Source organism: Sorex araneus, chromosome 3 (genome assembly GCF_027595985.1).
Source record: "Sorex araneus isolate mSorAra2 chromosome 3, mSorAra2.pri, whole genome shotgun sequence".
Taxonomy (NCBI): domain Eukaryota; kingdom Metazoa; phylum Chordata; class Mammalia; order Eulipotyphla; family Soricidae; genus Sorex; species Sorex araneus.
In genome coordinates, this window is record NC_073304.1 from 126,632,060 (window position 1) to 126,658,613 (window position 26,554).

General features: G+C 44.9%; 1 protein-coding gene across 1 annotated transcript; it reads left to right on the plus strand.

Moving 5' to 3' along the window:
* The first annotated feature begins 3,392 nt into the window (after window positions 1–3,392).
* On the plus strand, window positions 3,393–14,655 carry BMP2 (bone morphogenetic protein 2). Its single transcript, XM_055132025.1, has 3 exons — window positions 3,393–3,471; window positions 4,234–4,583; window positions 12,630–14,655. The coding sequence occupies exons 1-3, from the start codon at window positions 3,416–3,418 to the stop codon at window positions 13,472–13,474; spliced, it is 1,251 nt and encodes a 416-aa protein (XP_054988000.1). The 5' UTR covers window positions 3,393–3,415; the 3' UTR covers window positions 13,475–14,655.
* Window positions 14,656–26,554: the final 11,899 nt, after the last annotated feature.

Consider the following 26,554-nt stretch of genomic DNA (forward strand, 5'->3'; position numbering starts at 1 on the left):
CTTTGGTTCTTGATCATTCAAAACGGTCCCATTTCCCAAGTTACCAAGGTTGAAAGCTGGATGACTCCCGTATGTCATCACCAGAAATTTATTCTTCGTCTTTCTTTGAGGAACCTCCAACAGTTATCAACTTTCTTCACCCCTATAGAACCTCTATCCTGATTTAGGTCTCATAAATGCTGCTGTTTTTTTAAATCTCACCGATGACAGACACGACTGTTAACTTCTCAATTAAACTTGATAGGGAAGGAAATTGTCTTGGAAGCACAATAAACACTTTGATTTAAGTGTCTTATGAGTAGACTATGTTTCATTACCGACTTGTTTTGGTGACCAGTGATTCAGGGTGACAATCAATTTCCATGGCGATTTTCAGGGAGTCAAAGAGCATAGCCTACTCTCCCATACTTTGTGGTCCGCCCCCCCACCCCCCAATTTATTTTCCTAACAGGCAGGCTTCCTTCGAAATACCTTATTTGACCTTTATACTTCCAGAAACAGCCAGTGCCTAATTCCCCTCTGTGGGTTGCTAATCCGATTTACATGAGCGGAACCTAGAATTATTTTAACTTCCCAACTGAAAAAAAAATACTCATGGATAATAGATTGTTATTAACTGCTGCTTTAGACTTTTCTCTTTCGGCTTTGCAGGGGAAGGGCCCTGTGGAGGAGAGGTTTGTGGCTAATCTGCCTTTCCCCCAAACTTTCTCCCTTTGGCTTTTGAGTTCAAATGGGTAATAACCCTGTCTTATCCTGCATGGAGGAGCCTGGCGTCTGGGAGGAGCGGGAAGCCTCGTCCAAACTCACAGGTGCGGTAGACTTGGGACGGAGTTTTCAGCGGAGGAAGACCAGGACCTTGGCCCCGTGTCACAGATGGGCTGCAGCAGAGCCTCCCGGGTGCAGAAGGTCCTGAGATCTCTCTCTGAAATTGCCTCCTCTGCTTGGCTCCGCACGCTGCAAGTCACTTGCTTTCCTCTGAGCTGCTAATCACCAGCTGAGCAGGGCGCAATAATATCACAGGGGATAGACGGATTGCAACCATAAGAAGAACTACAGTCCTCCTCACGCTGTCTTGATGCACCTCACACACATATTTCTGGAAACACGCCCCATCAGCGTATATTACATATACGGAGACACAGACAGGCATCGATTTGCACATTCCATACACGCACGCATCTAAAGGGGCATAATTTATAAAAGCATACGGATGCCTCTGCATTATGTACCTGTGTAAATGTATGCTCGTATTTACATAAATGTGAACGCATGAAACATGGAAATACACATAACTGTCTGTAGTCAACTTCAAATCCCAACTAGTTCACAGTCTAGTTTTTTTTAATGCCCCCGCCCAGAGAAAACACAGAAATGTTTGCCTCCTAACTATGAGAAGATGCGCTGCAACTTGATTGAGCTTTAAGAGTATGCCTGCGTGCATGTGTGTGTGTGCGTGTGTGTGTGTGTCCGCGCGCGCGTGCGTGCGTGCGTGTGCGCGCGCGCGTCTGTGTTGTTTAAAATCATCTATTACCCCAAAACTTCAAACTGAAAGTTGAATAACGGGCCTGGCGGGGAAAATAAAGGCCCGAAGAAGAAGTGTAGAGTCCGGGTTTCACCCGGGGTCTCCCTAAGGTCTGGCGCTCCAGCCGGTGCCCCCTTTGGAAGGCAGGGGCCGGAGGCGCTAGCGCCCCCCTCGGCCGCCGCGCGTCCCAGCCCTCAGCCCCACCCCGCCGCGGCTGCCCCGCGCGCCGTCCACACCCCTGCGCACCGCTCTCCACCCCTCCCCCCCGCGCTCGGGGTTCCCCAAGAGCCCCGCCACCAAGGGGGAGGTGTTGGCCTGTGCAGGGAGGGAAAAAGGCGGGCGGCGTCCCCTTTAAAAGCCGCGAGCGCCGCGCCTCGGCACTGCCTTCGCCGCCGGAGTCCTCGCCCCGCCGCGCCGCGCTGCGCCCGGCTTGCGCCGCGCTCGCCGCTCGCGTCCCAGACCCCGCCGGGGATTGGCAGCCGCCGCGGGACATCGGCCTCCGGCAGCCGCGCCGCCTCCGCCGTCCCACCTCGGGGCGCACAGCCTCGAGGATTACCGGGGGGCTCCGAGACCACCCGCGGCCGGCAGAGCCCGCGCGGGCTGCAGCCCTCGACCGTGCGCACCCACCGCGCCCTGGCCTCGGCTGCCCCGGCCGGCCCGGACCCCGGGAGCCCCGAGTCGAGCCCGAGCGCCGCGATGCGGCTCACCTCCCACGGAAACCCCGAGGCCCGGGAGCCGCCGGCCGACGTGTGATCCCCGCCCGGCCACCAAGGGCACACGGACGGCCACCGGGTCCCGGCAGCGCGCGGCCCGGATCTCGGCTCGACCCGCTCCCCGCCTCCCCCCGGAGAATGCGCCCCAGGACGACGGAGCGCCGGAACCGCCGGGCTGGCCGCTGGCGAGCGCTGATGGGGGTGCGCTGGAGTCAGGCAGAGTGATGCGGGGTGGCAACTTGGCTGGCACCGAGATCGCCGCCGCTGCGCCCTCGCCTGGACCCCGCGTCGCCCAGGATGGCAGCCCCGAGCCATGGGCCGCGGCGGAGCTAGCGCCGAGCGCCCGACCCGAGCCCCCAGAGCCCCGGAGCCGACCCCGCGCGGGGCTACGCGTCCCGCGGCCGCTGCTTCCTAAGGACGAGGACAGCACCAGCTTTTCCTTTCACCCTGCCCGTCCCTGCCCCGCACTCCTCCCCCTGCTCGCTGTTGTTGTGTGTCAGCACTTGGCCGGAGACTTCTCGAACTTGCAGGGAGCGTAACTTGCGCTCCCCACTCGGCCGCCGGTGCCTTCGCCCCCGTGGACCCCGCCTCGCCCCCGGCCTCGCCACCTCCACGCCTCAGCCGGCTCGGACCCCGAGACGCTCTTCCCAGCGCGGGCGGAGAGGGACCGGCCGGCCGGCGGTCGGGAGAAGGAGGCAGAGGACGGGAACGCGGTCCCCGCGCCAGGTCCAGAGCTTTTTCCATGTGGACGTTCTTTCAATGGACGCGTCCCCGCGTGCTTCTTAGACGATCGGCGGTCTCCTAAAGGTAGACGTCCCGGGCCGGGGGCGGAGAGGCTGTGCGCAGGGCAGGGGGGCGGCCGCCGGCACGGAGCCCCTCCCCGAGGCCGGGCGGGCGGCACTAAACAGACCCCCCTGGAGCCCACGTGCAAGCGAGCCCCCGCGGGGATGCCCCGCGTCCCACCCGGCGGCCCGCGGCCACCGTCAGCATCTCCTGGCTCCCACTTTCCCGCCCCTCCTTCCTTCCCCTGCTGCGATTTTATTGGGGCTGTTAACACTTAGATGATTAAAAAAAAAAAGAAGAAAAGAGAAAGAAAAAGAAAAGTCTAAGAAATCCCTGGGAGAGGGTTGGCCCCTGGATGCACCCGTTAGCTGCCAGCCAGTCCAGTCCGGCCGCGGTGATGCCTCCTGGTCCTCCGCGCGCCCTGCTCGCTCTGTCCCAGGTGGGGCGTCCCAGGTATTATTACTGGGTCTCTCGCGTGGGTTTCCAGGAACAGGAGGGAGCCGGGGGCGCGCAGGGGCGCCCGGGACGGACACTCGAGTTAAATGAGAGTGTCATCGTGTCCGTCTTTCTCGTGGCAAGGTCTTAGCGCATCTGATGGGGCTGGGGGCTTGGTGCGCGGGGATGGAGTGGCCGGCTCCCCTGACAACGAGGAGGGGTTAGACGCGCAGGGCCCGAGTGGCGTGGAAAGTTGTGGTTTTAAAAGTTGACTGTGTCTGAAAGTCCGTGTGTGTGTGTGTGTGTGTGTGTGTGTGTGTGTGTGTATCAGGAAGTTCTATACAGTGCCTCTAAGGAAGTCACATGCACCATTAGTGCGTGTTTCTGTGCAGGCAAGCTCTGGGCAGTGCGGGTTTGTGGAGGGGCCCGGGGGTGTCCGAGCAAGCGGTGGTTTCCCTGGCCTGGCTGTCAGCGCCAGTGTCACAGATAAAAGGTGACAGCCATGACCCTTGGGGGTGGGGTGGGCAAATCATGTATGTGGAGGGGGGGCAGAGTGGGAGGGGGCAAGCCAACTAGTTCAAGAATTAGGGGCCCACGGGTCCCTCAGATTCTTCGAACTCCAAGCCCACTTGAAGTGTTTTCCGGGCGTGTTGCAAGCTCGGTGGACAGCCAGGAGGAGGCGGCGGCCAGCGGACCGAGCCAGGAGCCCGGCCCCGCGGGGGGCTGGAGGGGAGTGGACCGGGCAAGGCGCTCGGTGACTCACGTCGGCCCTGTCCGCAGGTCGACCATGGTGGCCGGGACCCGCTGTCTTCTAGCGTTGCTGCTTCCCCAGGTCCTCCTGGGCGGCGCGGCCGGCCTCATCCCGGAGCTCGGCCGGAGGAAGTTCGCCGCATCGACGGGCCGCTCCTCGTCCCAGCCCTCGGACGACGTCCTGAGCGAGTTCGAACTGCGGCTGCTCAGCATGTTTGGCCTGAAGCAGAGACCCACCCCCAGCAGGGACGCCGTGGTGCCCCCGTACATGCTGGACCTGTACCGCCGGCACTCGGGCCAGCCCGGCGCGCCCGCGCCCGACGGCCGGCTGGAGAGGGCCGCCAGCCTCGCCAACACCGTGCGCAGCTTCCACCACGAAGGTAAGGCGCGGGGCAGGGGTGGGGGCGGGGACGGGGCGGGGAGGCCTCGGGCGCGGCGCGGCGCGGCCCGGGGAGCAGACGGCTGGCACCCCGGGAAGGGGCAGCCGGACCGGGCGCCCCCGCCCCTGCCGCGCGCTCCCCTCGGTAGGCACCCCTGGGAAGCCGGCTTGCAGGCACGCCGTGTGGGGTGCGGGAGCCAAGGTAAATCCCTTTGGTCAATCCGCACCCAGTGCTGGCTGGGGACCAGAAGAGCGACTCCTCCCTCCTGCAGCAACTGGAGAGAAATCAAGTGATGGGGAAGATGAGGGCAAAAGGCATGCCCCTAGTCAGCTAAACGTGCAGGAATTCCATAGGGGCATAAACGCGGGGTGGGAGTGTGGGGGCTGCACAGGGATCTTATGGAGCCCGTTTAGAATCCCTCGCGGTACAAATCTGCCGCCGCTGCTGCTACTTAAGCCAGGGTTCAGGCCAGGCTTAATTTAGCAAACTTTTCAGAGAGGGTCCCGCTGCCCCGGGGCCCAAAGCCTTTCAAATTTACAGTTGCTCCCGGGGCAGCTGGGGAAGATTTCGAATCCCTAACTAATCCATGCGGAAGATCCATTCCGCAACCAATCTTATTGTTTTCATAATGACTTTCTTGTCTCATGCTTAAATCTGAGATGAAGTTAGAGACAGACCAGCCTTCAGATAAAAGCTGTAGGCGGAGCTGTTTTTCCTTCGTGGCACGTGCATGTGCAGTGAAATGTGTATGTGACACTCCCCTACCCCCCTCGATGATATTGGGATGATATTGGGTCTGGTTTTCTAAGGTAGGACATTTCTGCAGGTTTTCATCCGGAGGCATTTTAGTGGGTTTGAACTGGACTACAGCAGAGATCTGTTGTGCCAGGTTCTCAGAGCAATTAGTCCAAAAACACAGCCACAAGTCTTTCCCCTACACGCTGAGGTGCCGGTGCCTTCATGCATTCCAAGCAGGGCTTGGTTCCTTTACATTCTAGGGAAGAGTACAGAGCTGTCTCTTGCTGGGCAGTAGCTGCTGGAGAAGTTCCCCTTTTCTCCTCTTGTCCTGCTGAGATTGTCAATTTCAACTGGAAATCTACCCCCCCTGATGTCAACAAATCAGGAAATGGTCAGACATGTTCTCCCAATGTGAAGGAGTCATAATTATCCTTAAGAGTACAAAGTTTGACAGTGGAAAGACATTCTCAAAGCAGGTCACATACCAAAAAGCATTTAGTCTTCAGGACAGCTAGGCATTGGGAAGGAGCAGTGAATCCATAGTTGATGCATGACCTGGCACATGTCTTTGGTGTCCTTTACCAGCAGAAACCTCATTTAAAAGAACATTCCATGTCATTCTGCTCTTTGGAGATTCATTCACTAATAGCATGATTCACACACAAGTAGCAGAAGTTTTCTATTGGCAAGTGGGAAAATGTCTCTGTGTTTGTTATCCTGACTTTAGGATGACAAGAGATCCAGCTTATCCCCCAGTTGATACTATTTTTTTTTTTCTGGAGAGAAAAGTAATACGACTATTTCAGGTGCCTTTTCAAGAAATCTGACATGGGTACCATTATTAACTTTTAAGGCCTGGTAGGTTTTTTTTTCTTTGTGTGTATATGTGTATGTGGAGTGAGAGGGAGAGAGAGAGAGAGAGAGAGAGAGAGAGAGAGAGAGAGAGAGAGAGAGAGAGAGAGAGGGGGGGGGAGGGAGGGAGAAGAAATACCAGATTATAAAGTAATATAGTTTAAGTCATGTAATAGCTGACTTCCTGTTCAGTTGAGTAAAGAGTTCATCAATTTCTTATTCTTCTCCTAGAAGTGACTTGATCAAATAAGCAGGGTACAGATTATTTGAGTGTGTCATTTTAAGTTACAAGGTTTTATATCTGTAAAAATAAGTTATATGTAAAACAGTAAAGGAGTTATCAACTTTCTTTAAAGCAGCTTGCAGTAACTTCAAATCTTAATGCAATTAGGTGGTAGAGAAAAGCTGTGTAAAATTTGCTCCAGATTTCAACAAATTCATTTCTTGTTATGGCTGTTATATCTTCATCAGGACATACACTGTAATTTTTGAAAATCATTCCATCTTTATGTAACTCAGGGGTTGGTTTTTAAACATCCTTGTGCCATGCGTGAAAGTCTCCAAATACCTTTTAATAAACCTTTTGATTTCTATTGCTGGCTTAAGAGCGGGATTTGGTATGTACCATGTTAATGGACAGTAATTTGGTCAAGGACCAAAAAGTTGATTACAAGAAGCACCTGTTGATTGTGACTGGGCTCTGTGCTCTTTTGGTGATGTTACAAGATGAGAATGTCTTGATGGAGTACCTTGAACCAATGTGTGAAGGTAATGGGACTACCTAATAAGCCATCTCAGGCAAATTCAATCAGAGGTTCTCAAATTTATTTGGTCTGCCAAACCCATTTCAGAAGAAAGTTAATGAGTGCTCCCTGAGAAATCCACCTTCTTTAGTGAACTACAGAAAGCACCCCCTAATTGTACCTGAACCTCTCCTACTCCGCACCTCCATGTTATTCCACTGATACCTACAGGGGTCTTACCCTGTATTAAGCTTTGTCTTAGCTTCTTTCTGCATTGCCTTTTAGTCAGGAGAGCCCAAGCACCGCAAACATTCTCTTACTCATGTCACTACGGAATGCTTGAGCCACATAGATTTTGAAAAAGCGTCCCTAAGGAAAGAATAACTTCTGCAACTGAAACTCACGTTTCATGCTTTGCTATACTTAAAAATCACTGAAGTTGGTTGACTTATGGGCAAAATATCTTTCCCATCTCCCGTTCTACAGGAATTTAAAAGCACGTGGCGTTGGCCTTCAGGTTCTGAAGGATGGGGCTTTTGCCGCAAATAAGGGAGTTACTTGCCTTTATGATAGCAGCTTTGAAATTACCCCGCTTCCATCCAATATAATGGTGAAAATATCCTTGTAGTGTGAAAAATCGGAAGAAACAATCCCTACTTTCAGAAGGAGAACTTGTATCCTAAATTCCCATTGCTTGCCAGGGATGTGGATACTCGCCCTTAATCCCATCCTTCCATAGCATGCCCAGGTGTTTGCATGATTACAAGGCCCCATGCTACACAGCAAGGCATTCTCTTTAGAAGGGTTTATGGTTGTTGTGTCTAAGGACTCACCTTTTCTATTCCACCTCTTTCCCTCTGTACTCAGGGTATTCTTCCACCTCTCTGTCCTCTCCTGATGCCTTCTCCTTTTGTCTGTTTTTAAACTTGCCTGTTGTGTACTTTACTGAAGGTCTCAGGACAGGGAGAGAGGGACCCAGAGTAGGAAGAGGCCAAATCCCAGTTTGTGCTAATGTGTTTTTCCTTTAGTGGTGTTTTTTGTTGTTGTTGTTGAATTGATAATATCTCAACTTTTGTACTTTATCATTTTTTTCTTATATATCAGTCATTTCATTCTCTAGAAAATAGTGTTGAGCTTTTATGTGTTTAATGATTTTTTTGTTTTTTTATTTTGCTCTGGGGCCCCACCATCCTCCAGGCTCCCTCCTGGCTCTGTCCTCTGGGCTCGCTCCTGGTGAGGTTCTGGGGAGTGTGTGTGGTGCTGAGGTATTCAACTCAGGAATACTGCATGCAAGCAAGTGATTTCTTTACTGTACTATCTTTCTAACCCAGCTTTCCTTTTATTTCAAGTTAGTGATTTGCAAACAAACTGGTTTGCCAGAACATCCACAGGTTTTTGTTGTTACCACCTCAGGACGTGTGTGTGTGTGTGTGTGTGTGTGTGTGTGTGTGTGTGTGTAGAGTATCCCAGAGCTCTAACAATGCAACTCTAACTCTTTGTGTTAAAACTCACCCAACTTGGGCTGGAGTGATAGCACAGCGGGTAGGGCGTTTGCCTTGCACGCAGCTGACCCAGGTTCAAATCCCAGCATCCCATATGGTCCCCTGAGCACCGCCAGGAGTAATTCCTGAGTGCAGAGCCAGGAGTAACCCCTGTGCATCGCCGGGTGTGACCCAAAAAGAAAAAAAAAAAAGAAAAAAAAAACTCACCCAATTTAAGCACCAAAAGGCAGCCGTGATCACAAAGCATCACTGGCTCCAAACAAGATCTCCCTGTCCCCAGGGGCCCCCTCCATTTTTCTGTTCATTTAGCTTTGGCCTTGCTCTCTATACAGCTGGGGGGAATATTTCAGCCCTTTTGTTGAGCCAGAATTGAATGGTGATCAGTGCATTAAGCATACATGTGCACTGAAGGGTTTTCACTTCCACTGAGCTTTGGGTTTACCCTCAGTGTTAGATAGTGCCGTCTAGCGGCCAGAAACTTGAGAGCTGTTGATGCTTGTTCTCAGCTCTGCTCTCCACTGCAAGCTCTGTGGCCTGAGGAAAGTTAAGTAACCTCTCTGAGCACCATCTGTTTCATTTGCAAAGCAGAGATCATAATAGAGCCTCTCTAACCAGTTGTGAGATAATTTACATAAAACTCTGGGCGTGAACCAGACTTGACATTAAAAGAAAAGACAAAACACGTTTAAGGCTTGCTACCATTCTTTTGATGACGCTTTAGGTGTCCTTTTCTCCCTGTGTCCAGGGAAGAAGGTGCCAGAATGAACATCTTCCCTGCTTGGACTATGTTCATCAATATTCTATAGACGAATATTAACAAAGTGTACATGATTAAGTTAGAACTTCACTTATGGCTGAAAAGTGAAGTATAAATTTTTTTTTGCCTAAGTTTTTCTTAATGTCCTATATAGTTGCAGTGATTCCTCGTTTGGATGAAACACTTGTGATTCTGGGATGGAGAGAGATTATGGCGAGTAATGCACTTCCGAGTTTCAAGCAGCTGACCCCTGTCTGATTCCCTGACACCAAGTAGGGCCTCCCTCCTTGCCCTGCCCTGAGCACAGAGCAAGGAATAAGCCCTGAGCATACTGAGGTGTTTCCCCCAAACAAAATGAAGCAAAAAGAACTTAGAGATTCTAGAACCTTGTCAAAGGTAGGCCAACATCCTGAGTTCAAATTAGTCCCAAGGATTCTTCACCAGAGAATAAACAAATATATAAATTTGTGAAAAAGTATACAGTACCTACTACTTAGGTAACTGCTCAATACTTCTGAAATACCTGTGTCAACTATAGTATTCGGCAGCTTTAAAAGAAAAGATTTATTTCAAGTAGATTTTTATTTTTTCTTACCCTTAAAAATTTAGTAGCTGTCCTAATCTGGGGAAGTTTGCCCCCTGGATGTTGGGGTTTCTCTGAATTTCCGGTTTCTCTTTGTGATTAGAACTTTCAGTTGGGGGTTATCAAACTGGTGATTGTCTGAAGGGGGCAGCGGTCCAACAGGTGCTGTGCTGAGGCTGGGAAGGTAAAAACTTGTCTTGACATTATTCCTTCTTCGCGAACAGCATCATTTTCCTCCTTTGCTGGGATTGCCAAATCATTGTTGGTTTTGCCTCTTACACCAATGAGGTTTTTGAAGCATGAAGTTGCTGCTTTTGTTGGTCAAACTGGGGTCCTCTTATTTGATTTGACCTTAGATTTATGTTTGAAGATTTTTGTTTGTTTGATGGCTCTTCTAGTCCTATCTTTTGATTTTAAGTTGTCCTTTCATTGTCAGTGTGCATGTGCGTATGTGTGTGTGTTGTGCATGTGTGTGGTGTGTGTGGTGAGGCTGGGGATGCGTAGTGGTACGTTTATCATTAGTTAATTAAAGGATTTGAATTCTAGGTTTTGGTTGTCTTTGTGATTTTCTCTGGGCCCCCTTCTTAATTCATATGCTATACCTGGATACTTTGCCTTTCCTTCTTCCTCAGAAAAGCAGAGGGAATTCTTAGGCGTGCTGGTTTCAGAGAAATCCAAGTATTCAGGTCATATCTGACTTTCTGTTGCCATATTTCTCATTTCTCTCTTCTCTGGGAGCTTTGGGCTTCTGTGTGGAAAGCTTCCAGTACAAATATCGGAGGGCCTCTGAATGCAGGAAGAGGCATGAACCAGCTAAATTCAGCTTTGGGTACTTTTCTGGAGCCACTGTGGAGAACCCTGGATTTGTTTGTGGGGCATTTATTCTAAGCACAGGGACCAAACTGACTCCCCTTAGCCATCAGTAACGTTTGGAGTTCGGGTGACACCGACAAAGTATCTCCTATAGGTGGGGGCTAGCAGCCTGTGTGGACAGCGCTTAGTGGCCATAGCCTTGTGGGTGAGCAGGGGAAGGTCTTTCTGTGCATCAAGGCCTGCATTTTGATTCCTTGGCTAACACTAAGTAGTCACTTTTATTTAAAAAAAAAATTTAAAAGAGAGGGACTTTAAAATGTTTTTCTAGTCATTTACACCTGGATGGGTTAAGCATCTTCACCCTCAGAGAGACGTCATCCAATCCAGAACTTCCCCTTAACTGGGCATCACGCTGGTACTCTTGGACCCCAGACCCCAAGCCAGAACTGCCAGAAGAGAACCTGTATTGGAAGGGCTCAGGCAACTGAGGTGTTTTGTGTGAAGGTTAAAATCTGAGGAGCATGCATGCAAATGCTACTCCCTAATTTGGTATAAACTGCCCTTTCGTTGAACTCAGTGCTCCCACTTAGCTTGTAATGATAACTATTGCTTTGATGATAAAGGTTTACACAGGTAAAACCCTGAGTGATCCGGAGTGATTCTTTCTTGCTAAGGCATATATATTTTAAAAGCAATGTATAGCTGCTTGATGCTTCGGGAAGAGGGGACGAGGGGGGGGGAATAGGAGGGGAGTAACAAAGTAACAGTCATAAAATTAATGAAGCTGTAGTTTTAGCTTATGATAGGAACTATATCTAAAGAGATTTTGTTAGCACTTAGATTGGCATAGTGAAATGACAGAATGCAATGAAGCAACAAGAAAAATAAACATAAACATCTCATTTCTATTGCCGTTTACTTTTAATTTAATAGTGACATGTATCTTTCATTTGCGAGCCACACTCCTTAAGATGCATATGCTCTGTTACATTTTATTGTCTACTTGGAAATAGCATTTAAAATTGAAATCCAGGAATCTGAAATGGGAAAGAACTTTTACACATATCCCACTTAAATATCTCTTTGAAAATAACAATAAGAGAATGATTATTGTGTAATAGAAGATGAAATTATACATTTGTATAAATTCTTTTGGTTGTATGTGTGTGTGTTTGTATGTGTATCCTGTAGCTTATTCTGGATTAGCTGCATATTTTTAACAGGATTTGTTTTAGAAAAGATAAATAAATTAGAAATAAAACAGTTACCTAAAAAAATTTTTTTAAAGCATCTAAACTGAGATTTTGAATTTTCAGGTCATAAGGAGGTGAGAGAACAGATACCAGTTGGAAACTTTATTTCTTTTGAAATTGTCTCCCCTTAATTAGTGTAGTGTCCTTATACCACCCTTACGCTTCCAAAGAAGTAGATCCCTGTAAATACCTTTGTCTCTTGACTTTTGAGTAAAATAGTAGGGTGTGCTTTGCAAAATGTCATCGTTGATGTTGAGTTTCGGAGTCTTTAATTAGGAAACTGAAATCTGTATATTGAGATTTGTAAATCATCTAAATTGCAGAGTAATGTTTTAGAATACCGCTTAAGGGATTGACATTAAAGCCTTTTTCTTTTTAAGAAATGCAATAATTTCCTCAAATCCTCACTCATTAGACCTCTTCTAACTATAGTGCTGACTTTTTTTTTGCCCTAAAGTCTGTAAATTCCAAAGAAGTGCTTTACCATTTCCCCCATTATTATAGCCACCTGGAAACAGTATTCATGTATTGGATTAAAAACATAACAATGAATGAAGAAATTTTGTTTCCTGGTATGCATGTTGACATAAATGGTAGAAAAAAGGAGACTCCCTTAAAAATAAAATCTAAAGAGGAGATTTTTATTTTCTGGTAGCAAATTTTTACATGGGTTAAATCAAGTCTTGAAAAAAGGTTTAGACATTCTCCTATCAGATTGTCATTATTTATCTTACGGAGTGTTCTTCTTCCTCCCTCCCTGCCTTCCCCCTCCCTCCCCCACCCCAACCTTTTTATACCAACTTAGAATCTTTGGAGGAACTACCAGAAGCAAGTGGAACGACCACCCGGCGATTCTTCTTTAATTTAACTTCTATCCCCACTGAGGAATTTATCACTTCAGCTGAACTTCAGGTTTTTCGGGAGCAGATGCAGGAAACGTTGGAGAACAATAGCAGTTTCCATCACCGAATTAATATTTATGAAATTATAAAACCTGCCACAGCCAACGGGAAGTTCCCCATGACCAGACTCTTGGACACCAGACTGGTGAAGCAGAACGCGAGCCGCTGGGAGAGTTTTGATGTCACCCCCGCGGTGATGCGGTGGACAGCACAGGGACAGGCCAACCACGGGTTTGTGGTGGAGGTGGCCCACTTGGGGGAGGACCAAAGTGTCTCCAAGAGACACGTTAGGATTAGCAGGTCTTTGCACCAAGATGAACACAGCTGGTCCCAGATCAGGCCACTGCTAGTAACTTTTGGCCACGATGGCAAAGGACATCCTCTCCACAAGAGAGAAAAGCGCCAAGCAAAACACAAACCGCGCAAACGCCTCAAGTCCAGCTGTAAGAGACACCCTTTGTATGTGGACTTCAGCGATGTGGGGTGGAATGACTGGATCGTAGCGCCCCCCGGGTACCATGCCTTTTACTGCCATGGGGAATGCCCGTTCCCCTTGGCCGATCACCTGAACTCCACTAATCACGCCATTGTTCAGACGTTGGTCAATTCCGTGAACTCTAAGATTCCCAAGGCGTGCTGTGTCCCCACAGAGCTCAGCGCCATCTCCATGCTGTACCTTGACGAAAATGAAAAGGTTGTATTAAAGAACTATCAGGACATGGTTGTGGAGGGTTGTGGGTGTCGTTAGCACAGCAGATATATATGTGTATATATGTATGTGCATATATATATATATATACACACACACATATATATATTTTAGAAAAAAACAAGTTGACACTTTAATATTTCCCAATGAAGACTTTATTTATGGAATGGAATGGAGAAAAAAATAACACAGCTATTTTGAAAATATATTTATATCTACACAAAGAAGTTGGGAAAACAAATATTTTAATCAGAGAAATTATTCCTTAAAGATTTTAAAATGTATTTAGTTGTACATTTTATATGGGTTCAACCCCAGCACATGAAGTATAATGGTCAGATTTATTTTGTATTTATTTACTATTATAACCACTTTTTAGGACAAATAGCTAATTTGTATTTATATGTAATCAAAAGAAGTATTGGGTTTGTACATAATTTTCCAAAAAATTGTAGTGTTTTCATTTGTGTGTATTTAAGATGAGAAGTCGACATGGAAGGTTACTTTGGCAAAGTGCTTAGCACATTTGCTTTTTTGCAGTGCTACTGTTAAAGGTCACAAGTTCAAGTCCAGAAGAAAAAAAAGGTGGATAATCCACTCTGCTGACTTTCAAGATTATTATATTATTCAATTCTCAGGAATGTGGCAGAGTGGTTGTCCAATCCATGAGAACTTACATCCTTATTAGGCGGAATATTTGGATAAGAACCAGACATTGCTGATCTAATAGAGAAACCCTCTCCCCACCCCTTATTTTGCAGAAAGAATAGAGCAGGACCAATAGAAATAATTAGAAAATTGATGAACCTGCAGGCAAATGAATGATCGTTGTTCTTTCCTAAACTAGCGATCCCTTCAAAGGGACTGGTCTGGCCAAAGTATTAAATAAAATATAACATTTCTTCATAATGGATATTGTGGTCATGTATGTGGATCTCTATTGGCCCTCATGAAGACTTGGAAATTGATTTGTATTTTACTTTTACCTCAACTGGGAGCTCTTTTTGCTCGAAGAACCTATTTTTCTAACTTGACCAACACACAGCAAAATTCTGCCCATCATTGTTTACTGCATAGCCTGTTCTCTGATCAGCTTTTCTTTCCAGGATTATGTGTTTAAACACATTTTCTCCAAATGTTAAACCTATTTCAGATAATAAATATCAAAACTCTGACATTTCATTTTATAAAGTCTAACCTGTATGAGAAAATGTTGCACATGTACAGTGCTCACAATCATTGCCTTGTGTTTGCATTATTGCTTCTGAAGTTACTCATTTCTAAAGGAGGTTGGGAAAGCAAGGGATGGTTGGAAAGTCTAGACAAGTCATTGGGTAATTCTTATTTTCAGTAGCTGGGCTGGAGAAGACAGTGCAATGAGTAGGTCACTTGTCTTGCATGCAGTTGACCCAGGTTTGATTCCTGGCATGGTGCATATAGTTCCCTGAGACCTTCTAGGAGTTACCCTTGAGCACAGAGCCAGGTATCAGCCTGGAGTATTGCAATCTGTGGCTCAAATTTTTCCCCACCACCCCCAAAGGAACATAATCCAGTAACTCAGTATTTCACATGGATCTCTTTGAGGCAGAACATTTCAGAGAAAACCAAAACTCTGAAATAAGCAAAGCCTGGGAGTCCAAGATAAAGTTTCAGTGATGATATCCCATGCAACAGAGGAGGCAGTGGTGCCAAAAAAATTCAAAAGGGAAAGTGTCTGAGATCAGCTTCTACAGGGACATCTGCCAGTTGGACTGCCGCCCAAATAGAATGAACTCAAATTAGGCCGCCAGAATGAACACTGAACCAGTGGCAGGACTTCTGTAGGATCACGAAAAGGTTCCTTGGGTCTGTTTGTATGACCAGAAAACCCACAACTTATCACTATTTTTCTGGAAATATTTTAGGCCAATTTCTAGAAGTGATGTCACCATGACTAGTGAAGCCTAGTTCTAGTCCCCCTTCCTAGCTTTGCCATGGGATTGACTGAAAAAAAATAATGGTGTGTTTATATGGAGCAGGCTGTTAATAATAAGATTCTTCTCAGGAACCCACTTGTGATGGCCATAGAAGTAGTTACATTTTGGGGGAGGGAAGTGGTAGATTTAACCCCCCCATTGGGATTGGGTAGATCATATGTTTAAATGAATACTATTATTCTTTTACTTCCACTTTACCTGTCCTTTCCGTCTTCTCCTCATTGCCCTGCTCTAGGTGAGAATCATTACTGTTAGGGTCAGCCTTGGAAGAGAGCATTGTCTGCCCTATTGTTTTTCACCCTTCTCTTACCCTGGAATTGAGGGACAGAGTGCACTGTCTTCATGTCTTTAAGAAAAGCTTTGCTCATCTCCATATTTTAGATGCCAAGTGTGAGAGTCTCGAACAAGTATTTCATCCTTTAGCAGGTTCATAATTCTTTTGATTTCACTGCTTTGGTTCTGATCTTGGATCAATATATTGTTAGTGATGTGTTGCGTTCTTCAAAATGTTAACCTGCATGCATATAGATTGTGTGCCCTATATACATGTGCACACGTGTATCCATATACATGTGAGGACATGTAATTCATCTTATACATATACTGAGAATCATTTTCTATTTGAGCTTTAGTGTCATTTTGGTAAGAATTGGGGACTCTCACCATTTTTGGCAGTTCCTTCAAGAAACAAGCTATTCTGTGTTCTTGCATGTTTTGGCACCAATTCTTCTTTCTGAGAAATATTCACAACTGGCTTCATAATAATTTAGTTTCTTCTTGAATCTTCAGTTGCCTGGGAGAGCTTTAGAAAATGGACTTTTTAAAGTAGTTGTGTCTGAAATGGGCAGGGATGGGTTGGCACACACCTTTAAAACCTGATTAAATTGTGTCCTTGTGTCCACTTCTTGATCATCTGGACTGCATATCATCTGAGTCTCAAGATTGCTCTGTCTGTGTTTAACTTTTAAAACTGAGAAGGGGAGCATGAGTGGTATACAGATGTCTGTGCTTCCACCTTTTTCTAATCTCTCCATCGGTTGCTTCCTTAAATTGAATGTGAGATGCCAGGAGTGGAGAAATAATCTGTCAATTTGGTCCATAATAACTAGGTAATTGAATTGTTCCATGGTAGAAAAGTAATTTGTTCAATCTAAAGTATGCTTAAAGATTAGCATACTCCTATTCTATTGGCATTTTTTATGTTCATTGAGTACCTGTTATAGATAACAGTGAGAATATTGGATAAGCAAAAAGGAACATAGTCTTTTTTTTTCTGATAGAGGGTTCACAGTCCAGTGGTGCTCAGGGGCTACATGCATGGCTCATACTCAGGAATCACTTCTAGAGATCAGTGCTCAAGGAATGCCTGGGATTGAACCGGGTCTGGTGCATGTAATGCAAGTGCCTAACCCACTGTACTCTCTCTCCAGCTCCAGGAACATACTGTCTTGAGGTAAAGAGTAATTGAAGAGTAGAAAATATATTACGTGAATGGGCAATCCCAAGGAAGTAAGCAGGCCTGGGCTCTATTCCTTTTCAGTTTTTGTGTTTTTTTTTTTTGAGTTGTAATTTATGTTTTGAGGTGTGACAAAATGTTAGTCCTGGGCCTGGGGAGATGGCTCACGGCATGGAGTGTGAGTCACACAGGCAGGAGTAATCTAGTTCAATACTGAGCACCACATGGGCCTCCACACCACCACTAGCAGTGGCTCCGAAGCACCATATTAGCATGCATCCCCCTCACCTCTCACCCCTAGCAACCCTGGCTGTGGCCTTCTCCCCAAATGCAGCTCTGCTTTATTTGAGTTAATAGCGTTTCTTCTTCTACACTGCCGACAATTTACAGCCTTTTTGCTCTCTTCCAGGGCAGAGCTTTGAACATCTCTCTCCCTGCCCTGCAAACTTCAGTGAATTATGTAACTTGGAGTTCGGTGTTCTCAATAAAGTAGTGTGAATAGGAATCCCTAGAAAGCCTCTAAGAGAACAAAACTCACGTGTTTACAGACCCGTTGGATCATAAAACAATATGGGTTCTGTTTCAGTGAATCCCGACCAGTGAATCAGGGCCTGGGATTCTGCACTTTTGAATATAGTCTCATGTAAAGCCATTATGGGAGGCCTAAGGATTGCACGTGGAGAAGCAAGACTACAGTTATTGTCGTCTCAGTCATAACTAAAGAGGCTGGACTGAGTAGACACCCCTCCGAGAAGCAGCACTTGAAAAACACAACAATACTTGCATACAGGATGGCATTGGAATACATTTCACCATATCTGAAATGATGCCCTACATCTATTTTTTCAAAGGCATTCTTTTTCCCCACAAGATGACTGGCAATTTTGTGTTCTAGCCACCCTCAGACATGAAAACACTTGGTTGCTTATCTTGTAAAATCTGCTCTGCATGCTTGCTTGGGCATGTAGCAGTCAGTTTAGTCAACTACGTGTCAGTACATCTATGTGGATGGGGGAGCAGGTGCAAGCCCTTAACGTACTTTAAAAAAAGTTTAACACTTAAGTCAGTCCACAGAGTTGATCCCGTGTGATCTTAGTGCCAAGCGCCTGAGTTAAAAGTTTTCTCTTTGAAGGCAGCAAATAGATGTCATACATTTGAAGCATTTGTTTATACTAAAAATGATGCTTGATTTTTTTTTAAGTTCTAAGACAGTTCACAATACAACAACTACTGGAGCCTAGAGGGTGATATAAAACTTCCCTAGCTGGTATTTGAGGTTTGATTTAATGGGTATTGGAATTCATGATGCCGAGATTGGCTTTGAATACAGTGCTTAAGTGAATGGACTCAAGCTAGAAAAGCAAAAGGAACTTCTTTCCTTCTGAAAATGGATTAGCAAAACACCGCTTTAAATGATTGTTTTGTGTTGGCACCATTATTTTTTTAGCCAACTGCCCCGAGTGTCACTATTCAGTAGCCTCATAGTTTTTTAGGAGAGCACTTTGAAGATTTCTTACAACCAACTCATTTGAAAATTTTTTTTAAAAAAATACTTGAATGAAGGAATTCCTAATCTCAAAACAAATATGTGTATATATATGCATATGTATATATATATGTGCACATATATGTGTGTATACAAATACACACATATATGCATATATTTCCACCCTTTTGTAACCCTATGGTTCCATCAGGAAATAAATGATTATTTCCTGCTTGGAGTCCAAGTGCTGAGTATAGAGCACTTAATTTTTTATTCATTGGGTTTATTATTTTTTTTAGGGTTCTTAACATTCCTTTTAGGTCTCTATCAGAGGTGTTTAAACAGTATACCAGACACTGACTTAAATGCCACTTCAAGCCCGAGTGTACCCCGTGTGGCAGGCCCCTGCTGGAGGCTAGAGGCAATGCCCAGGATGCATTGTTGCTGCAGTGCACTCTGACGAGGGGAGATCTCTGCAAAGCACTGATTGCTTCAAGCGTGCCTTGTAAGAAGCAGGATCTCATCTGGACTGCATTTGCACTGGAACCACTTGGCCACAGTGCTATGAGAGAATAATTATTGAACTATTTTACTGTACAACTATTTCCAAATTGTTGATTTTTTATTGATTTCAGGAGGCAAGCTAATTGCCCCATGGCAACTGGATGTGAACATTTAATGAAGATCAGGAAACAGAGTTTATGAAAAGCTTTTGTATAGTAACTGCAAAGTTTCAAGAACTGTTTTATACTTCCTGACAGTGCTGGGCCTAGCTTAATGGTTTGTTTTTATTGCTTAAGAGTGTAAACCTTGCTTTAGACCAGTGTGTGGAAACTATACCCTCATCCCGCATTACGCATTTTCGAGTTGCTTTTGACTCACTCACTGACTTGCTTTCCTGCCATCTCTAACCGGTGGCCCTTTCTCTGTTTTAAGTGTCGGAAGGCAAGTTTCTCTCTTTGTATGCAGTGGGGCCCGGGACACAGGCCGGCACCCTCTCCTGAAGTTCGTGTCTGTATTGTTTCACTTTGTTTTGGGTGGAGTTTCTTTTCGGCGCTGGGTTGCTAGACAACCAGGCAGGCAAAAGTTAAAGATTGAAAAGGCATTTTTAAAGATGTCGAACCTTGGCAGCTGGACTATTTTATCTTTGTCTTTATATGGAAGGCTTAGTGTTCTTCCCAGGTTTTCCTGGCCTTTGTTGGGTAGACGGTGGGTAGATTTTTTTTTTTTTTTGAAGTCAAGCTCTTAAAGGCATTATCTGTTTGAGAAATTATTGAAGTGTTGTTCCCATTGGCTGGAACACACTTCCCACCTGGATTGACCAAAAAAAAAAAAAAGCCAGCTTAGTTTCCAAGGGTGTGTTTCAAATCACTAATAAAGTTGAGCTGTAGCTCCCAGCCGCTTTGATTGTTGCAAGGCAAAGAGGTAGGAGAAAGAGGGCATTTTGAGGGCGCATTCAGAAACATACGACTCCAGTTTGTGGAGAATACTGTCTTCAGGAAACTGCATTAACTTTTCTTTGGGATTAGAAATATGTTTGTTGGTTTTTATTTACCTTTAGTATTAATATTGGAAATGTTTCCCACACCCCCCCGAGTTTTTAAAAGCCTAATTTTAAATCAAAGCCATTTAAATTGCCCATTTCAGTAAGATCTTTCAGGAAAAGCTGCCTTTGCATTTTTGGTAGATATATTGGAAAGTTGTTTTTTTTTTTAAAGTTCTTAAAAGCCTAATTTTAAATCAAAGTCATTTAAATTGCTCATTTCAGTAAGATGTTTCAGGAGCATGTTATAAATACATGATCTTTATACATTTGCCAACTTGGACGTGTGTTCACAAGTTCGTCCTGCATATGGACACAATTTGTAGCTGATGCACTTTTTTCACTCTAGGTTCTCTTGTTTCCCTGTTTGTCCTCTGAGCTGTTGCCTCTTTCTGTGTCTCTCTGCTTTGCAGGGTTTTCCCAAGGCTGGAATTCAGTCAGATTCATGGAAAACTTTACCAGCTTCTCTGATTCATTCAGAGGCAGGATTTCCTGGCACCAGGATCAAACAGGTACCCCCTGTTCATTCATTATAGTCTGTCTTGGAAATTAGGATCTTCTGAAGCCTCCCTGGCCTCACATATAAAGTGCTGGATTAACAAAGTACACTCCTCATCGGGTTATCCCCTTAGTATTGTCAATTTTATTAGGCACCATAGGAATGATACTTACACATTCATTTCAGTGACCCGAAATGAATGGAACTGTAAATCCCATGGCAATTGATGAACTAAAGAGAAGGGAGAAGGTATGCCCAGGAGAAAAATTCTGACTATTTCCTCATCTTAGAGGATGGAGTGTTTCCTGCCTAAAGGTAGTTTGACTGATTAAAAGAAAATGGGGAGACAAAGAGAAGTTAGGGTGTCTGTGCTTAAGTAGAAAGAGATCAGTGTGGCTTTCATGAATACAAGGCTGTTGTTTACAAACAGAGTGATCCTTTCCTTGGTCATTTTGCAGAATATTTTGCCTCTTAGAGTAAGATTCAGAAGTTACTTTTCATGCCTTCCATTTTATTGAACTATACCTTAGAAAGAAATGAGAAAGAACACTTTTTTTTTTTGCTTTTTGGGTCACACCTTGAGATGCACAGGGGTTACTCCTGGCTCTGCACTCAGGAACCACTCCTGGCAGTGCTCAGTGGACCATATGGGATGCTCGGAATCAAACCCAGGTTGGCCGCATGCAAGGCAAATGCCCTACCTGCTGTACTATCGCTCCAGCCACAAGAAAGAACAATTCTTAACTGAAAGAAAAGTATAGGCTACAAATTCTCAAATCCCAGACAGCTCCTCAAAGAAAAACAAATTCTTACCTGACTGTGGAAACATCTCTGAGATGCTGTTGAATAAGATTATATATGGGAATTCTAGGTCTTTTTTCTCTTATGGGTACTATTCATTACTGATGATTAGTTTCAGGGGCATGGTCATTTTCAGGACAGAGGTCAGAGGAATAGTTCCTCTTATCCCTTTTGTTTAGCTCACCTTTTGATGTAGCTCACTAAGGTACTTCTAAGGATGTGCCATGAAGTGGAGAAGACCATGACTGGAAAATTCCCTATTTGGCCACAATGTATTGCTTTTTATATAATTCTTAATTTTCTATATGCTGATTACTGAGGATTTGTGTGCCCATACTCATGAGAGATATTGATATTTCTAGACATTCCTGAAATAATCGGAAGTACTCTCATAGCATGGCAGGCATTGTTTCAAAGAGGTCCATTGCTGGAATATTAAAGGCCCAGAAAGAGTTCAGTGGGCTGAGTATACACAAAATGTACTTTGCCTATGGGAGACCTGGGCTCAGTTACTGTCACTTGATGGTCTGCCAAGCACTGTCATTGGGCCCAGAACAACTCCCTGGGTCCGGAGCTGGAGGTAGCCCCCAAGCCCCAAATAATTAAAAACAGGACATTGAGGACCAGGGATGTTGCTTAGCAGTAAGTAGGGCATGTGCCTTTCATGTATGAGGCTCTGGGTTTGACCCCCAGCAGCTCAAAAGAAGGAAAGGAAATAGGACACTGAAGTTTTTATAACGCTGTGAAACCAAGGGAGATAAATAAGGAACTTCTGATTGTTGATAAGGCCATCAAGGGTGCATTCATAGGAGCCATTTGTAGGAAGTTCAGGCAACATTGGATGTTTCTGTATGAGTGGTGTGAAAAAGAGACTCTTTTCCTGGCAGCTGTTGCCAAAACACACTTCCCCGGGAAACTCCTGCCTAGTACTTCTGCAGAGTTCTGACCTCTGGACCCCAAAGAAGCAGACTGTATGGTGAGCAGGTAAATTAAATGTGGCTCATCTGTGGCAGAAGTAGAGCTTGTGTGAGCTTACCCTTTGTCCTCCATCTTTTATTCAATACTCGGAACTTTTTCAGTGCTTCTATTTTACACACTCGTCTTGTTCATTCTCTGTCTTCCCACCACCACCCCCAACCCACCAGGCCATCAGGATCTTTTATGGACATAAGGAAACATGTTAGGGGAACTGGAAAAGTCCAGCCGATTTGGTACTTTGTCCTATAGTGTCACAATTCTGAGAGTTTGTGGAACCCAACTGAAACTGCTGAAGATCCTTTCCAAGAGGCCAACATGGACAAGGAACAAGATCTGACTGTGATTTTTCTTTTCCATGGCAATGGGACTGAGTCTGGGGAAAGTAGTCACTCCACAGACTTTCCTCATGGAAAATGCCTGTGGTGGGGAGAAAGTGCTCCCCTCCTACCTATGACCCATCTGGGGGAAGGGGCGTAGGGAGAGAGGGACTGGGCCTTCTCTAGGGGAGGAGGGGTGGGATTGGGGCAGAGAGAAGCTGAGAGTGTAAGCACCGAGCAAAGTATGTTCTCTTTGCAACCAGAAAGAGTGATTCATTTGATTTTAATTTTGACATTAGCATTTTTTCGCATGACTCATTGATAATTTCATATGGAATTTAAAAGGTTGAAACAGTTATTTACTTTTTTAGGAGCTTAAATGTTTTGTTGGGTGGCCTCCCCTTTTTCCCAGTGAAACAGAAGATACAAAAACACTTCTTTCCAAAAAAGAAAAGACAAAAGAGGGGGTTATTTCTTCTCTCTCTCTCTTTTTTTTTGCTCCCTAATTCCCATCTATGTTTCGACCAAGCTGATCTCACTAATGGTGAGTGACAGTTGGGCAGCCTGTTTCATCTTCCTGTCTCGCTTATCTTGAATTCCTCAGAACACTGCTGAAAATGTCACTGCCGGGAAAATTTCCCTACTCCCTTTAGCTTGCTTTGGTCTTTGTTGTCCCATCACAAGATGGGGGTAATCTTCTGTTGGTTTTATGAATCACAGGGGTAACATCCTGTCCCAGTTCCCTGTAGCTCTGTATGGTTGGGGCAGCTTTGCTGAGGGCTGGAGAAATTTTGCTCCACAGCCCCCTAAAGATCTGGTATCAGGGATGATTTTGAAAACTGTCCACACATATGTGCATGTGTGCATGTATCATTCCCTTAGTCTTACTCCCTTTCTTATATGAAATGCAATCGCAAGAGCAAGTTTTCTATGTAAATATGAAGTGCTATTATCTTATGATAAAGTGATAATGGGAAGACATGTGATTTATCCAATAGCCCTAACTTAATAGCTATTACATAGATGTAGACTAAGATAAATGAATTTAAGCAAGGAAACACATTTTGGGATGGAGGCTTGGGGCCACATCCAGAAATGTTCAGCTGCTTCTCCTGGCTTTGTGCTCTGGGGTCACTCTTGGTGGTGCTTTGGAAGACCAGGTAGAATGGGGGTCGAACCTGGGCCTCCTGTTAAGCATGTCCTCAGTTATTTCTTAGGACCTTTGGAAATATAAACTGATGCATAGATAATAATTACTCGAAGCTTAACAAGAGCATTTTTATTTTTTGTCAGTACACAGTGCCAGAGAAGGGTCTTGGAAGTAACCCAGACTTTTCTCTTAGAAAAGTGTTAATTTTTCAGACAGCACTAGGTGGGACCCATAACCTTCCTGTATCTCTGCAGAGGCCCCTTTCATCTTCTTTATCTTTCCTTCCTTCAACTTCTGTCTCCCAGAAGGAAGTATGTTGGGGAGGACAAAAGCAAATGGAAGGTGCTGTGAGTCCCACTGTCTTGGCACTCACCTGCTTGCAAAATCAGTTATGTGATGTGGCTTTAATCATTACTAAATAATGTATGCAGCTCTAATTATAGTAAAACAAAGTTATCAGATCTTGGGAATTAATTTAATTAGGATCACATTGTCCATCTAGCCAATAGCCACAGGAGGCTTGATTAAGCACTTGAAATGTGACAAGTCCAAATTGAGATGCGCTTTAGGTGTTAAATACCCACCCTATGCAGATTAGGCACAGAAAACAATGACTTTTATATTGATTCCATGATTAAATATATTAGATATTTCAATTGTATACAAGATCCTTTAAACATCAATATCATTTGTTTCTTTTATAATGTGACTCCTAGGAAATTTTAAATTACCTATGAGGATATTATCATGTTCCTTTGGAATCAAGCTGATTAAGAGTTGTAAATTAGGTTGTATTCACATCACAGGCATTCACTTACAGACCAACAAAATCCCTTACATGACAGAACCAACCCTCGTATAAACAATTGTAAATAATGACCAAAAAAATCTGTAGGTATGAATTATGTTTACCACAGCATTAAAAAAAAAAGTCAGGCTTGAGTGAGAATATAGCAGGTAGGTTGTTTGGCTTGTGTGCAGCCAACTTGGATTCAATCCCAACACCCTGTACAGTCCCCTGAGCCTGCCAGAAGTGTGACCTGAGCACTGCTGGGTGTGGCCAAATAACCACCATCAACAACTAAAATAATAAGGACTGTCAACATGTGGAAAGAAAATTAGCAATAGTTCTTGGGGGCCTGTGTTTACTTCTGGCTTTGCAAGCAGAGAAATTTATTTCCTTTATTTGCTTTAGAATCCTTTAGATCTATCAAGAATTGCAGCTTTTCGCCTCAAAATAGGGAGTTCTGCTCTTCCTAACTCAAGCATTTTTATAACAAAAGGAGATACATATGACTGTACCTGATTTCAATGCAAATATAGGCTATCTAAACGTGTAAGTTGAATGAATATATCAACCCTGTGTTGGGTATCTATTAACATGATACAAGTCATGCCAAACTTTGTGGATTTGGACATTGCATATTTATCCTCTCCCTGATCCTGTGCATCAGGAATTCCCGAGCAGATCAGCTAGATGGTTCTGCCTCAGGGTCTCTCAGCGAGTGCAGCAAAAATGTCATCCAGGGCGACAGTCATGTGAAGGCTTGACTGGGACTGGAAGATCTCTATCACTGGTGATTCACGCCATTGCTGTTGCCAAGAGGCCTCAGTTCCTCCCTCACGTGGACCTCTCAATTTGGCCTTCAGTTGAGTGTCCTCCTGCTGTGGTGTCTGGCCTTCCCCACCCCCAACCAGGAGAGTAAGAAGGAAATTACAAGACCCCATAAGACTCAGTCCCAGAAATCAGGATTGTCACTTTCACCTTTCGAATTAGTAAAACACTAAATGCAGCCAGGACTCAGAACTAATGGGGATGGGGAATTTAGCCTCCATCTTTTGAAGAAACCATCAACAAGTTGGTGACATAGATGATGCCTTCATCATTCAAAGAAGGAAGACAAATGCTACTCCTGTAAGGAGCTGAGCTGATACCATAGATGTGTTCTGGGTAGAACAAATTTTGAGTCCTGCTGGAGTTTCTCAATAATAATGTTTCCAAATGAGCTTCATGTTCATCAGGGCTGTCATTTTTGATACCTTGGCCCTCACGTATAACTGACTTTGAAGGTACAGCAGAGCAGCCTTGTGGAAGTTTTACTTCCTCTCCTTTTGCTCCCCCTAAGCCATGGAACTGGTGGAAGCCAGGGGTGCAGCATATGTAAAGAAAAGAAGCAAATGTGTGAGAGAAGTCAGATGGCCTTAGGAGTAGGTCACAAGTGCCTGTGACTCTTGAAACTTTCTCCCACCCCAGTCATTTCTTTATTCACTACTTGTCCTTCTACTCCTGCCAGCCCTGACCTACTTATTTTTTTCCCTCCATGATTCCAGTCACCTGTGATTAAGGTCCTAAATGCGGTGTACTATAATATATTTTAAGAGAGAGGCAAAAAGCAGACAGTTATAAAGCTTTTTTTTCTTTTGCTTTTTGGGTCACACCCAGGCGATGCACTGAGGTTACTCTTGACTCATGCACTCACACTCAGGAATTACCCCTGGCGGTGGTCAGGGGACCATATGGGATGCTGGGAATCGAACCTGGGTTGGCCGCATGCAAGGCAAACGCCCTACCCGCTGTGCTATCGCTCCAGCCCAACTTTTATTACTATAGATAATTATAATTTTTTGTTTGTTAGTAGTTACAATGTGTCTAAGTTATAAAATAAACATTATGGAATATGTGCATATATAGGAAAAAATAGTATAGAGGGCTGAGTTTCTGACAACCATAGAACATAACTTCTGTGGATAAGGGGTTACTGATCAGGAGAAATGAGCACTGGATCCAGAGTCATTACCTTCTCCTCTGTGGCTCTCATTTTTGATTCCCTAGTAGATAGTGCTTCTTGTCCACAAAATGTGGCAGTTGGGATGAGATGGTGACTAGCTGTTTTGGCTATAACTGGTTCTGAC

Bases quoted from the DNA above. Each gene is read 5' to 3' on its own strand.
- BMP2 (XM_055132025.1), top strand. From the start codon at position 3,416: ATGCCTCCTGGTCCTCCGCGCGCCCTGCTCGCTCTGTCCCAGGTGGGG. The intron at 3,472-4,233 runs GTATTATTACTG...CCCTGTCCGCAG, and splicing joins TCCCAGGTGGGGCGTCCCAG to GTCGACCATGGTGGCCGGGA. The intron at 4,584-12,629 runs GTAAGGCGCGGG...ATACCAACTTAG, and splicing joins GCGCAGCTTCCACCACGAAG to AATCTTTGGAGGAACTACCA.